The following is a 14,423-nucleotide window of genomic DNA, read 5'->3' on the forward strand; positions in this document are numbered from 1 at the left end:
CTTTTCTCCTGTGGTAGGTTTCATGTTATTTTCTCGGTAAGTCAGCAAACAACACTGGCTAGTTCTATTAAGCCAGTTAAAAAAACTCATAGATTCACATCAGACAAGGGTGAAACAGAACTGGAAGAGAAAAGAGAGTTCAAGAGAATAGGAAAGATGTAATAGATGTAATAGAATTGTTGTATAGAGTTAAGATTAGATTAAATGAGTGATTTTAGAATGGCTGGTGGCCATCAAGCAGTGTTGTGCATTATTGTGTCTAAAAAGAGTATAGAAGCAATGTTGAGTCTTTTCTCCAGTTGTCATCACAGATATTTTGAACATATTTCTCAAAAAAGCTGGGACATTGTACGAAATGTAAATACAAAAAAAAAAAAAAAAAAAAAAACATGATGATTTGAAAAATACTTAAATCTCATATTAAATTGAAAATAGAACAAAGCAAATTAAATGTTGAAGCTGAGAGGGTTTATAATTTTAGAATGACTCAATCTATGACCATTTAGAGTTGGATGCCAGCAACATGTTTAATAAAAGCTGGGACAGGGTTATTCTGAGTCATCACTTCTTCTTTTAACAGCGCTTTACTTTTGGGAACTGAGATGGCGTGACTTCAGTTCTGAATCTGACATGCTGCTGCCTTGACCACTGTATTTGTGAGATGCTTCCTCATGGTGTTTTTTAAAGCATTTCAGAACTTTTTCAGCCACTGTCTCAGCTATTTAGAAAGTTATTGTATGCAAAAATTCAAAATAAGCTAAGTTTCCCCCCCAAAAACAATGGGATATCTCAGTTTCAACCTTTGATATGGTAAACCTTATGTTATACCATTTTACATAATGTCCCAACATTTTGGTAAATTAGGTTGTACATACAGTGCATTGTATTATACGGATGCATGAAGTCGAATCAATTGTTGCATCATTTATAACACTTATCCCAACTGGGACTATGAAAGACTGGAGTCATCCCCAGCTCACACTGGGTGTAGGGCACCACGGACTGAGCTGAATGAACATCCACACTCAAAGTCCAGTCACCCATTACCTGAACAAGTAAGTGAACCCATGCATACATGGAGAGAACAAGTGAGAGACGACAGCACAACCCACTTCACCTTCATGCAGCCCCAGTGTAGGCATGTCTTATTGATATTGACTTTGGGTGCTGTTTTAGCTCAGTTGGCAGAGCAGGTGCCAAAGAGTCTACAGTCTGCACTGGATCAATTCCTGGTCTATGTGCTGTTTGGTGTATGTCTTTCCCCGTTCTCTATTTCCTTGTATCCTGTCTCCCCTCAGCTGCCCTATTAGAATAAAACCAAAAAGCCCCCAAAAATAATCGCAAAGAATAATAACATTAACTTTGTCCTCAAATAAAGTTTTCATGCAGAATCTGAAAGGCAGTGGTGAGCGGGGCACAAACTAATACCGGGTTAAATGTATCACAGACCTTTAGGGTGTTAAACATTGCTGAGTTGAATGTGTTTCTGGTTCTTTGACCACAATACCAACAGTGAATCACCTGCTAATTTGTATTTGTATTAGTTTTGGATGTGTTTTGGTGCAGAAAGTATTTTCACCACATGAAAGTAAATCTCTTTAGCATACTTGTTTTTCAGTTGTATGTAGAAGTCACCTAATCTAACCTAATATCACTTTAATAACCATCTAATTGTCTAAAACAAAGGACTGATTTGAAATCTGTAACTACCTCATTACCAGTGTTAGTTAGGCCAAATAAAACTTCCCACTGTGGGGTTAGTTGTAACAGTGTGTAGCAACGAACCCTTCTCATGGTTCACAAGGTTAAGAGAATTTTAAAAAATGTTAAAGCAGTGTACGCAGGTCATATAACAATATGAGTAATGTAACTGAGCTGAATCCATAAAATGCCCCACTCTCCCCAATTTGGATACAAATATTTAGTCAAATTTTTAAAAACCCAGTGTTATAAAAGTGTTCACTTCCCAGGATATTTCAATTGGTCTCATTTATGCTTTTTTACTGTTAACCTTCATAAGATTACTTAATGATGACATGATTTAAATCTAAGAGAAGTGTTTTCTTCCGTTTTTTTACAGTTGAAAAAATAAATAGTAAATAGTGTGTAGTCAGTGCAGGAAAATCCCTTTGACCCAATTAGACCGAAAGCCTCTTTAAGACCCTCTAAAACCAAATTAGTATTTGCTAAAACCCCCTGAAAACCAAATGGTTTTGTTATGAAAACCATTGAAATTCATTGAAATGTATATTTCTCACATGTATTTTGGCCAATCACGTTGCAGTTTGTCAGATATATCTTAAAAACAGTGACTTAATCCGAAAGGCAATGGCGTCTAAATGAGTTTAAACCAGTGGTTCTCATCTGGTTGAGTCACAGGACCCACCATCAACTTCTCAAGGAGAATTGTGAGCCATATTTTGGAGTTTTTTTTGAGTCAGTCAGATATATTCAATAGAAAATGGTAGCGCTTGGGCCTAAGACAGTACAAAAGGTATAACAAAACAATGAAACAGGACAAAACATACATGTTTTGTATAACCTTGCAAAGCAGATGGATTCGCCTGTTTCCGTCTTTCTTACTGGTGAATCCATCTTGCAAAGCTCCCGTCTGAACCGTTTGGGCCCGGTTAGAAAGCAATCAGCATCGAGGGGCAGTACTTTTGGGCCCGGCAGAGTCGTGGTGTCTGCAAGCAGCAACAAAAGGGCAGTGTTATTATGGCGGAAGACAATACTCTGGATGTTGCTAAAGCGCCAGTTTTATCAGAACTTTACATTTCTTTGTTAAAAGAAGAACAAAGAAACAGCAATGAGTTGTTTCCTTTTCAAAAATGACAAAAGTCGTTTACTGACATGTCTATAGTCGCCATGGTTCGTGTTACGCAGTTCCCTATGGAGTTTACTCCTCGGTAGTGACACTCCTCTGTAGCGGCTGCGACATCACGTGTTTTGTCGCTCTGATTGGCCCTTAAAGATGTGACAGAACGTTCATCCAAACACCCACGTTTGGGTCCCGACCCACCAGTTGAGAAGCACTGGTTTACTACTAAACAATCTACTTTGATTATGATATATGAAACAACAATATCCTCCTGAGACATGAGCCTTTCTTTGGAATATATTTTTACTTTTTCTACTAATTTAGGTTTAGTAGGACCTGTTTAGTTTAAAACCTCAGCCTCGTCTTTGAACAGGATGTAGTTTTGACCAAGAATAATGTCCACAAAATCTCCTGATGGCCCTGTTTCTGCATAAAATAACACTGGATCAGTTTTAGAGCGTAGGTTTTGGCTATGTGTCAGCAAGTTGGTCATTTGTTGGGGATCTTCAGTCAGTCAGACATGGGGCCAGTCATTGAGAGAGGAATGGTAAAGTCATTTTTCTTGTTTGTTTGTTTTTTTTTTAAGATGGATCTCACAGACTTGTTAAGGCCAAGCATCAACAAAATGTCCATTAAAAGTTCTGAATTTCTTGGAAATCTCCCTAAAATTTCAACGAAATTACCTTAAATCTATGAGAAAATTTTAAACATTCTTAAAGTATCCCAAAAAAAAAAAATCCCCAAATTGATGTAAATATGTCCCCAAAAGTTTCAGTAAAACTTTATCATAAAGCCTAAACAACCCAGTAAAAATTTCTGCCCAAATTCCATGAAAACTCCCGACAAATTTTCAGACAAATTTCTTATCAGTTTCCCAAAATATCTACAAATACATCCTGAAAAAAGTAGGTGAAATAGGTTTGATTTTTGGTCAGTTTTATAACCTTATAACAGTTGAATTATACTAATGTGATTTATAGCCTATGAGTTTTTATCTTTATTGTGAGCCTTAATTCTGCTTACATTAATTCAGACATTCAATATTTAATGCTTTTTACATTTTTTATGGAATTATAAGGGAAAATCAGTTGTATGAATAGTTAAATATATAACAGTATAATTAAACTTAAAATAGCACAAAACAATTTTACAAAACAAATTACTTAAACTTCATTGGACAATTACCTTGTTCAATGAAGTTGTAGGAATGAAGCTGAAATTACCTAACATCATAAGTTATTCATCTGTTGTAGGAAAGCCAAGATGTAATGCCCTAAAACGTGTACAGAGGATTTTACTGTCGTATTAGTGTCAGAAAGCGCATTCTCTTTTATGTCCACCAGAGGTCACTGTCACACTACAAGCATGTAGGCACACAGGAGCCCTGCCTCTCATCCTCTTTCTCATTCAGGCTTTGTTTGTAACTTAAAAAATAAATTATAGCAGAATATACGCCGCGGATACATGGTTTATCGTACCGACAGCCGGAGGCAGCTCTGAAAGGCATGTTGCCTTTATGCTGCTTGTATTTCCGTATTGGAGGAGGAGACTTCTTCGTAGTGTCTGTTACGTTAGGGGAAGTTGCTCAATATCGGACATTCACTGAACTGTTTTTGGTCGTATTTCCAGTATTCCCCTGTAAGAGTCCACACAATGGACGACAATAAACAACCAAAAGGGCGTTTTAAGTTTTACGCCATATCGGTAAAAGCGTAGGAATAAAGGTAAACGTAAGTTGTGTCCGATTTTGTTCTTTAAAATGAGTAATTCGGTAACTTCCGCTACTTACATCCGCAACCTCAGCTATAGTTTACGTCGCCAGTTGTCCGACTTTTTGGATCCTCATGACAGGTGGAAAGATGTTATTGTGTCCATACGGAAGCCGGGAGGGGATTATAGATACTCTCAGCATCATGTGAGGTACATGAAGAATCCATGAAAATATCTCTCTATCCTTCTATCTATCTATCTATCTATCTATGAAATTAGTATAATAATATGATGATCTGATCTGTGGTTTTAGGAGATTTGAAGGCCTGGTGGCTCAGGGTAAGAGTCCCACAGTGGAGCTGCTGGCTGACTGGGGGACCACCAACAGCACCGTGGGTGAACTTGTGGACATCTTAAAGAGTAACAAGTTACTGGCTGCTGCTTGTCTGTTGCTACCTGGTATGATTTTTAAGATTTATCATAACAACACATGTGGCCAAAGTATGTTCAGATCTATACTCATGTATTGTATAGTAATGTTCAAAGGTTAACCCTGTTATTCTCAGTTTTAACCCAAATTTTGTTGAGACCACGTTTCCTAACCAGTGCACCATATATTAACAACAAAAAAAACTTTATTCAATGTCTTTTTTCCTCTCTAGACACACTGAAGGAGTCTATCCCCGTCGTGGCTCAGCCATCATCAGCAGTCGTACAGACATACAGCTCTCGTCCTACAAGAATCCTCGAAGAGAGAGAAGCACAGCCTCCATCTTTAAGCTCTGAGCTGCAAACACAGCCTCTGCTGGAAAGCACTGAACCAGGCCAAACAGGTGATTTTACACTTCCCTTTTCCCTTCAAATTAAGATAATCCATCTGCATCATAAAATGAGGATTTGAGAACTCAATAATAGTCACCTAGGGAGAGACACTATAATGAACAAGACTTCGTGTGACTACAGTCTGGTGTGCTGATCTTACTCTCTACCTGAGAGGAGGTTGTGAAGAACGAGGCAGCAGCAAACGGCCACATTCAGAGAAAAACCTCAGCTTCAGTACCGACATTATTGTTCCCTAGTTTTTTGGGAAGTTGCACAAAATTTTACTTGATAAAACCTACAAAGTTTTGAAATAACAGAGTCAGAGATGGACCACCAGATACATTTGTCAAAGGGGGCCCAGCAGTGGCAGACAGGATGTTTGCAGGGCAGGGGCAGAAATAATAAAAAGGGGCCCTGCAAACAAAAGTTACAATACAGTTGTAACAAAGATAATACCGAGGAACGTAAGTTACTTTATTGTATTTTCTCCAGTGTTAGGCATGGGCTATATATTTTTTCTTACAGGGCACTAAAAGGGTGCTTTGTCAAATTTTGTCCATTGAGAGGACACTGGAGTGAACTATGTCAAATTTTGTATCCTAAGAGGGCATCAAAGAGGCTGCTTGGTCAAATTTTGAACACTGAGAAGGCTCCAAAGTATTGGACACATATCTTAATAGAGTTATTTTTCAATTTACTTTGACTTACAGGGAAGCAAATTAGGCCTTGTCAAATTTTGTCTATTAAGAGGGCTCCAAAGAGGGTACTCTGTCAAATTTTGTCCCCTTAGAAGGCTCTAAAGAATTGGACATGTGCCTCATTTGTCCATTTATTTTTACTTACAGTTTGCCACAAAGGGCTTTGTGTAAAATGTGTCCATTTGGAGGGCACCAAAGTGGGCCTAAGAAGGCAGTAAGTCAAGGTTTGTCCACTTAAAAAGCCTCAAAGACTGCAATTTTGTCCACTAGTAGGACACAACAGAGGAGGTAAATCTCACATAAAGGATTTCAGAAAGGCTTTTTCATGGCATTTCTTCAAACATCTTGTACTCAGAATCGCTATTGATTTGTACATTTTGCTAAATTTTTTAAACATCTTTTTAAAATAGTTTAAAATAAAGAGTTTCAGAAGTAAATAGTTATTGATTGTAGTGAGGATGTGATGAAATGTTCCAACATTTTAGAAACACCCCAAATAATCATAAATATATATTATCAAACCTTCTCTAATGTAGACTATTTAATATAACCCTTCCTACACTTTTATTTCCACTGAGGCATAATTTTAAAGGAAGTTATTTGAGAAATGTGCACTTACAAAATTGTCCAGCAGGTGGCTGCAAAGAGGCCTTAACTACAGTATTTAACATGTCATTTTTCTGTGCTTTCTTCCCTCCTTGATTAGCTTGCTCCAGCTTCCTGTACCATGAGCTGATGAGGATTACAGGAAACTTTGACGACCGCTCCATATCAGATGGAGGCTGCAGACTGGGAGAGGGGGGCTTTGGCACTGTATACAGGGGTCTCCTGAATGACAAGCCTGTTGCCATCAAAAAACTCAATCCAGTAAGTGACAGTATCTTCACTGCAAACATGCACATTTGTTGACCTAGTAAATTACAACCCAGAGTGTGATCTGTTTTAGATGGATGACATCTCCATTGATGAGCTGCGGGTTCAGTTCAACCAAGAGATCCAGACTCTGAGAGCGTACGTGGAGTCTTATGTCTTGTTAATCTTCTTGCTTATGCGTGAGTCACAGTCGTTTCATAAAACATATGATTTCATCTGCCTGAGGGAGCAGACCAACTGTTTATGAAAAAAGGAGTTTCAAAATACTGAAACTTTCAAGAGAAAGCAATAAAGGAGTCTTTGGAAAAGAAGGACACCAAAAAATAACCAGAGTATATCAATATATATCCCCTGTTATTGACACATAAATGGGAAACGTGCTTAGTAGATGCAAAAGTTGTTTTTAAAAACATAAATACTTGACCTTTTCAATTTATAATTTTGATGTTTTATCTCAAATTTTGACCATTTAGGTTCACAATTTTGAATTTCAAGTCATATTTTGGCCATAAAAACATGATTGCGACTTTATTTTATGTATATATATATATATATATATATATATTTGCCTTAAACATTATTTTAACATCTAATTTTCTATTTTGACCTTTTGCACTACTGAGTTTGACTTTTTATCTCAGATTTTGAGACTTTTAACTTATCATTTTGTCTTTTAAAATCTCAGAATCATTTATCATTAGTGCTTACTTTTTCCCTATAATGTATCTCTGGTGAAAATGAGGTTGACAGTTTGGTTAAATGTGGGCCCTGTTAGGCCCTGAGGTTAGACCTTAATTTAGAATCTGACCCCTTCTGTGATTGAGTTTGACACCCCTGCTCTAGATGCTCCTGTTGGGTGTTTTTTTCTTATTAATTATCTTTTTGTATCCTGTTTTACCTTAAGGCTTAAAAGGCCATAAAGGCTTTCAATTCAGTTCAAACCAACCAAACCACTGGCATTATAGAGCAGTATTTATCTTCACAGCAAAACTTTCCACATTCTTGGTTGACATGATGATTTATATTTTACAGTTACAAATGTGGTTTCATGAGATTTTTCCCCTCAGGTTGAAACATGACAACTTGGTCGACATGGTTGGATTTTCCTGTGATGGTCAGCATCCATGTCTGGTGTATGCCCTCATGTCCAATGGCTCTCTGCTAGATCGACTAGCTTGCTTGGTAAGAACAGAGATGGAAGAAGTACTTGACTATTGTAGTCAAGTAAAAGCACAGTCCCTCTGGTTAAAATGTACTCAAGTGAAAGTAAAAGTCTATAAATCTACTTGAGTAAAAGTAAAAAGTATTGAATTTAAAGATTAGGTCTCAGGCGTGAAGTCTTACTCAATGGATAACATCACTCATGGTGCAAATGCATCTCAGATCAAAAACAACTACAATCCTCTCAACAGTCCCCATAAAAACTACTGAATTACATTAACTTGAGTAAATGTAATCAGTTACTTTCCACCCTAGGTAAGAACCATCTACCTAACATACTACCTTTATTTTTTTACATTTTATTTCTTTTGCTTTCCTAAAGATTGTTCATATGTCCTTTTAGGATGGAAGTCTTCCACTTTCTTGGCGACAGAGATGTTTGATAGCTGAAGGGGCAGCGAGAGGATTGGAGTATCTGCATAACAACCATCATGTCCACAGAGATATTAAAAGGTAAGGCAGCATCTGTCATCTCTGAAAATACACTTAAAACGCTGCTAAAACTCAAATCTAAGCCTGGACATTTTTATAATTTCCAGCTGCAAATGTCTCATAACACTTTTTTTCCCCTTTTTTCTTACTTCTAACATTTCAAACTAAGATGTTTATCATGACTAGTTGGATGAAAATCACTTCTGTTGAGAGTAATGAGATATTTTTTTTAATAGAAGTGAATTAATGTGCTTTCTAAAGTTTGACTTTTTGCAGTGAATGATGTCTTTAAAGTGAAGTTTGACAATTTGGAAAACAGGCTTGTTCCCTTTCTTGCCAGGAGTTTGAGTAAAAGATTGAATCCACTCTTAGAGCCCATTTGTACTTAATCACATCATGCATCTTCTGAAGATTAGATAGCTATTTGATCTCAAAAAGCTCTCAGGAAAGAGTAAATGCATCCAAGAAGCATTCAAGATGGATTGATATGTGATCTCTCAGACAAAATGATTCAGTAAAAAGCCACAGCAAACAGATGGTTAGCAGTTTTTTATTTTAATGTTCTGCCTTTGGATAGCTTAGACAAAAATAGACATAATAAATCACAACTGTCTCACTATTTAAATTATACTCAAACCTATACTAGACACATGGAGATATTCTGCCAAAAATGTGAATAGCTGCTCTGTGTATATATGATCATCAGTGTGGTTGGCTGTATGTGCATCTTTGTTCTCACATTATTTATTGATGTTATTTGCTTTTGCATCCATGCTCTCAAATTGATTCATGCCATGTGCTCATAAGCTGGAATTTTGTGCACATTTCTCCTGAGGCTGCAGGGCTGTGTGCAAACACAGACAGCACCAGAGAAGTAGCGAGTTGTCTAGGGTTGGGCATCATTAAGGTTTTTTTCTGCTAAATTGATACTTCAAATATGGTGCTGGTGTCTGAATTAATACTTTTGAGAGGACTCACATTTATGAAGGTGGCAGGAGAATAAAAATTGTCTGGGTATCGTAAATGATTTGCAGAAATATATTTAAAGACGCCAGTAGAACATGATAAAAAAGGAAACCATTCTAATTTCCTTATGTAAGGGGCTAAATCAAAATTTGTGTACTGTGCGATGTGTCAGAGACAAAGTAAATGTGTGAGTAAATGTGAGCATTTTCTTGGTAGTGGTGGTGGGGTATTGAAAGAAAGTACCAATATTTGTGTTGTAATTCAGTACGGTAGGTATTGGATGTGTTGACACTGGTACCATGTCGGTACTGGATCTCGATACTCACCCCTAGAGATGTCAGTAATGTCCAAATTCAAATAAACCTTCAAAACCATCAAACGCTGGACTCCAAGTATAAGAAATACTTTGATAGTTCTAAAGTGAAGGTAGTACTGCTTCAAATGAAACCAAAAAGGTCAATTTATTTATATATTTGAAATTGAGATATATTTAAGATTAAAGTTGTGCATATGAATTAATTATATAAGAGCATTAAATTGATAAAAATGCAGTAAGATATAGTTCAAAATTGTTATATGGTTTCTTTCTTAATTTGGCATATTTAAGTGTTGATAAGTAGAAAATGCATTATTTTATTTCGCCATATCAGCGCTTACATGAGCATAAGAGTTCTTAGAGTTTTCCTTAGCTAAGAGCAGATCTCAAAGGAGAAAACTCTCTACTGAAGAACTACCTTTAAGAAAAAATGTTATCTGAGGATGGATAGTGAATATGGCCCATTGAGCTTACTTTTTAATGAGATTTGCTCTGTAGATAAAATAGCGTTTCCCACTGCAGTTTGAATATTAGTTAGCTTTGGAGGAACTTGGTGGGTGCTGTTTGTTTTGGGCAGAGCCAGGTTAGCTGTGCTTCCCCATTTCCTCTTGTTTTTTAAATTTCTACACTCCTCAGCTTTGTCACAAGCCTCAAGAGCCCTTTACAGCTGACTCTTAAAATGCCATAATTTACTTCTGGCTTCCCATAAGTCTAATAAGGTTTTATCTATTTATACCTCATTTAATTGAATAATATTCTGCTTATTTGGCTTAAATTGTAATGTTTTTTTATTCTGATGGTTTTCCATAGTCTTTTATTAAATCGTTTAAATTTAATCACAGTGTACACATTTTTCCTAATGGCATACAGTACTGTGAGGAACTTTTAGGCAAGTTTGGGCCAAAAATTGAGGCTGATGACATGGATGTGGCGAGTAAGCTGCCTGAAGGCATCACTGGGTGGGAAGGAGGATTGACATAACCCTGGTCGTGCTCTTGATGTCCTTGCATTATACCAGAGGCATGGGGAAATAATCTGTTTAAAAAAATCATAAAGTCTACACTTTTAGGGCAGAGTAAGGGTGGGTAGGGCAAGCAAGAACAACCTTGGGTATAACCCAGATGGGTAGAAGGGTCTTCACAAGCCCCTGGTTGTGCGGTGGATGTCCTAAGGGCCCAAAAACGACCGTCCAGAAAAAAAGAGATGCTGTTGAGTTTGACCTTGGCTGCCAAATTACACATGTGTCAACTCTTTAGCGGCCTACATGTCTATGCACATGACTTTTATCTTTTTTTCCTTGTTTCACTCAGTGTCATATCTCATTTAATGCTCTTAGCAATCCTGTTTTGTGTCTGTGAGGTCACTTTGTATTAGTCTGAGCATGACTGGTGCTTGGCCTTGTCATTGTGCTAAGCTAAGCTAATGAGCTCATCTGACTGTTTTTTGGCAGAAAAGTATAAATGTATATAGCTCAAAATGTGGAACTGTTCCTTTAACATTTGAAGTAATCTCTTTATATTTCTGTCTTTTCTTAGTGCAAATATCCTGTTGGATGAAAAATTTGTCGCAAAGATCTCTGACTTTGGCCTGACGAGAGCATCCCCCAAGAAAACTTCGACAACCATGATGACAGAGAGGATTGTGGGTACCCGTGCATATATGGCACCAGAGGCGCTGAGGGGAGAGATCACAGCGAAATCCGACGTCTTCAGCTTTGGAGTGGTGGGCTTTCTGCAGACACTAACACATATCTAGAGACATGGACTCCCTCACATAGGGATATGATGTTAGGAAGGGGACAGTGCAGCTGTAATGTGAAATAAATAACCAAGACTCAGCAGTTTACTGAGTGTAAGGTTCTCCTAAAGTACTGACACACAAATAACTGCAGGATTCAAACATTAGAGTATAGATTTCTTCCCATTTGTGAAACTGGAGATCTGTTTTATGCCTCAACTGTCATTTTTTCCTATCAAAAATTCTGATTCAGTTAAAGGCACAGCTTTACTCTCTCAGCAGCTATAAAAGTCAAACATATTATCCACTCTGTGACACTGGATGAATGATTTGACCTTGAATATAGCTCACTATATACAGGTAATATGTCTTATTGGACAGCTGTGGAAACAGTACAGTGCTTGTAATCCTGCCTGGCTCAGGGATAGGTAATAAAGTTTTTCTGTCTCCTAAAGCCATGTGATTAACCTCCATCTCTCTGCCATCTACAGGTGTTGTTAGAAATATTGTCTGGACTCCCGCCAGCCGCTGAAAACCAGGAGCCACAGTTTCTGGTAAGTGGCACAAAAGGGGCTTTCACTGTGCATCTATCAGGCATCAGATTACATTTACAGCTTATTAAAGACTTAGTGTTTAATTAGTAAACGCCTGTTATCAGTTAGGAGTCATTAGAAAGTAATTGAAAGGATTTATGCTGGTAATGATAATGTATATTAATCCACTTTTGCAACATACAGCAAATGGATCCAGCACTTAAATCAACCAATCTCTTTCCCATATCATGGCTTTTTCAAGTTATTTTCTTCACCCACAGATGGATATAAGGTACGATATAGATGATGAAGATGAGGAAATTACTTTGGAGGACTTCCTGGACAAAAAGATGGGAGACTGGGAGCTGAGCCAGGTGCAGAGTTTTTACTCTTTGGCCTCTAACTGTCTCCATGACAGGAAAAACAGACGTCCCGTCATCAAGCAGGTACACTGAGAGGAGACAGATTTTATTATGTAAATGTTAAGTTCAAGCTACTTTAGTGGAATCCGAGTGTGAAATGCTGGTTGTGTCAGAATCACACACTCATTATCTTTTCCTTATTCCCTAAATAGGTGCATCCCAAAAAACTAGAATATGAAAAATTATGTTTCCTGTGATTTAATTAAATTCAGTTAACCCTTAGGGAAGATTGTGCAAATTTTAGCGCTTTTCATTCTACATTTTTTGGCAAGATTGTGTATTTTTATCTGATCTTGCTTTTTGCAGCTCAGCTCCTACAGTAAATTTAAATTAAACTGTTTATAAGCAAGAGATACACTTGAGCTGTTAATTGCAAAAAATACACCATTGACACTGGGGGTGGGAGAAAAAAACGATTTAGCGTAGTATCCCAATATTTTGTCTGGTGATATATCGTATCGTCTCATCCACCAAGAATCGATTTTTTAAAAATTAATTGCTAATATGAACTGAAGTCTATGATAATGGAATAATAAAATCAATTGTTTTTTTGTCCAGTGAGGTTGGCAGCGGTGACGGTCACAGAGCAGGAGAAAGTTAGTACAACAAACATGGCAGCACCAGGGGAAGGGCATTAGGAATGCAAGCAGGGCACTAATGAGATGGACATGACACATGAGGTTTGCAAGAAGTGCTACATGAAAATAAGATACTGCGAAAATACGAAAAAACATGCGGGCAAGACCAATGCTAAATCAGCTGAACAGTTGACAAAATGGTATAGATCACAATATATGTTATTGCAATACTCACTGTATTGCAAAATGCTTAAAATCGCAGTATCGAATTGTGACTCAAGTATCGTGATAGCATCATATCGTGGGGCCACTAGTGATTCCCACCCCTAATTTACACCCATTTAAACTGCAATTTTGATCTCACCTCCATTAAAGGGGACATATTTTACCCTTTTAAGACAAGTTTATATTGGTCTCAGAGGTCCCCAAAACATGCCTGTGAAGTTTATTGGTGAAAAAAACACTCCAGTATGGATTTTTGCATGTCTGAAAACCCCTCTGTTTCAGCCCTGCTCAAAATGAGACGTTTCTGTGTCATTAAATGTTAATGAGCTGTCTGACTCTGCCACTGACCACGCCCCTCTCAGGAAATGTATGTCACTCCAGACACTTTTATCCAAAGTTTAGGACCTGACTGGGATTTGAACCATCAATCTCCCAGATTGTAGTCAACCAAACCTGGGGGCGGGTGCTTTCTCCCTATGTGAGGTCACTAGTGTAAAATCTGAGAACGGCTTGTTTCAGCACACATTTTCTGAAAGGTGGAGAAAGAGAGGGGGAGAGGGAATGGATTTTTCTGGTACGTGAGGGGATTGTGGACAGGCTAGGGGCACACATTTTTGTTAGAAAAGCCTGAAAAAAGTGATTTTTTAATTATATGTCCCCTTTAAGTTTCAGTATGTAGGTGAATGTCTGCTAAAGTTCATGTTTAGACTGTAAACAAGGTATTTTGGCTGTTAATACTAATGTTTTTCTTTTCCAGGTCCTGATGGAGATTAAAGGAGTTGTCAAAAATATTTCACTGGATTATATGGGGCAGATGTGAAACTTCCCTGAGATTTCTGAAGCTCGCTGAGGTCAAAGTGCAAAAAGCTGACTGAAATCTATTCCTCAAGAGATTGAAGAATCAATGCTTATTATTTGCTGACTGTCTCAGAGGTATATTTGAATCAGTATTGTTTTTAACTGATTTACCTTATTTTTTAAGTATAAAGCTATTCTTTTTTACATTTCAATGGAAAAGCCTTGCAAAGGCTGAAAACATTTGTCCTTACCAGATGTGAAGACAATTATA

General features: G+C 37.4%; 1 protein-coding gene across 1 annotated transcript; it reads left to right on the forward strand.

Moving 5' to 3' along the window:
* The first annotated feature begins 4,396 nt into the window (after window positions 1–4,396).
* On the forward strand, window positions 4,397–14,370 carry irak4 (interleukin-1 receptor-associated kinase 4). Its single transcript, XM_041794998.1, has 11 exons — window positions 4,397–4,741; window positions 4,845–4,990; window positions 5,194–5,364; window positions 6,758–6,918; window positions 6,998–7,062; window positions 7,992–8,106; window positions 8,489–8,598; window positions 11,395–11,581; window positions 12,088–12,150; window positions 12,411–12,575; window positions 14,112–14,370. Exons 1-11 carry the CDS (start codon window positions 4,581–4,583, stop codon window positions 14,172–14,174), a joined length of 1,407 nt encoding a protein of 468 aa, XP_041650932.1. The 5' UTR covers window positions 4,397–4,580; the 3' UTR covers window positions 14,175–14,370.
* The last annotated feature ends 53 nt before the right edge of the window (window positions 14,371–14,423 follow it).

The sequence above is a fragment of the Cheilinus undulatus genome, linkage group 9, assembly GCF_018320785.1.
Source record: "Cheilinus undulatus linkage group 9, ASM1832078v1, whole genome shotgun sequence".
Classification (NCBI taxonomy): Eukaryota; Metazoa; Chordata; class Actinopteri; order Labriformes; family Labridae; genus Cheilinus; species Cheilinus undulatus.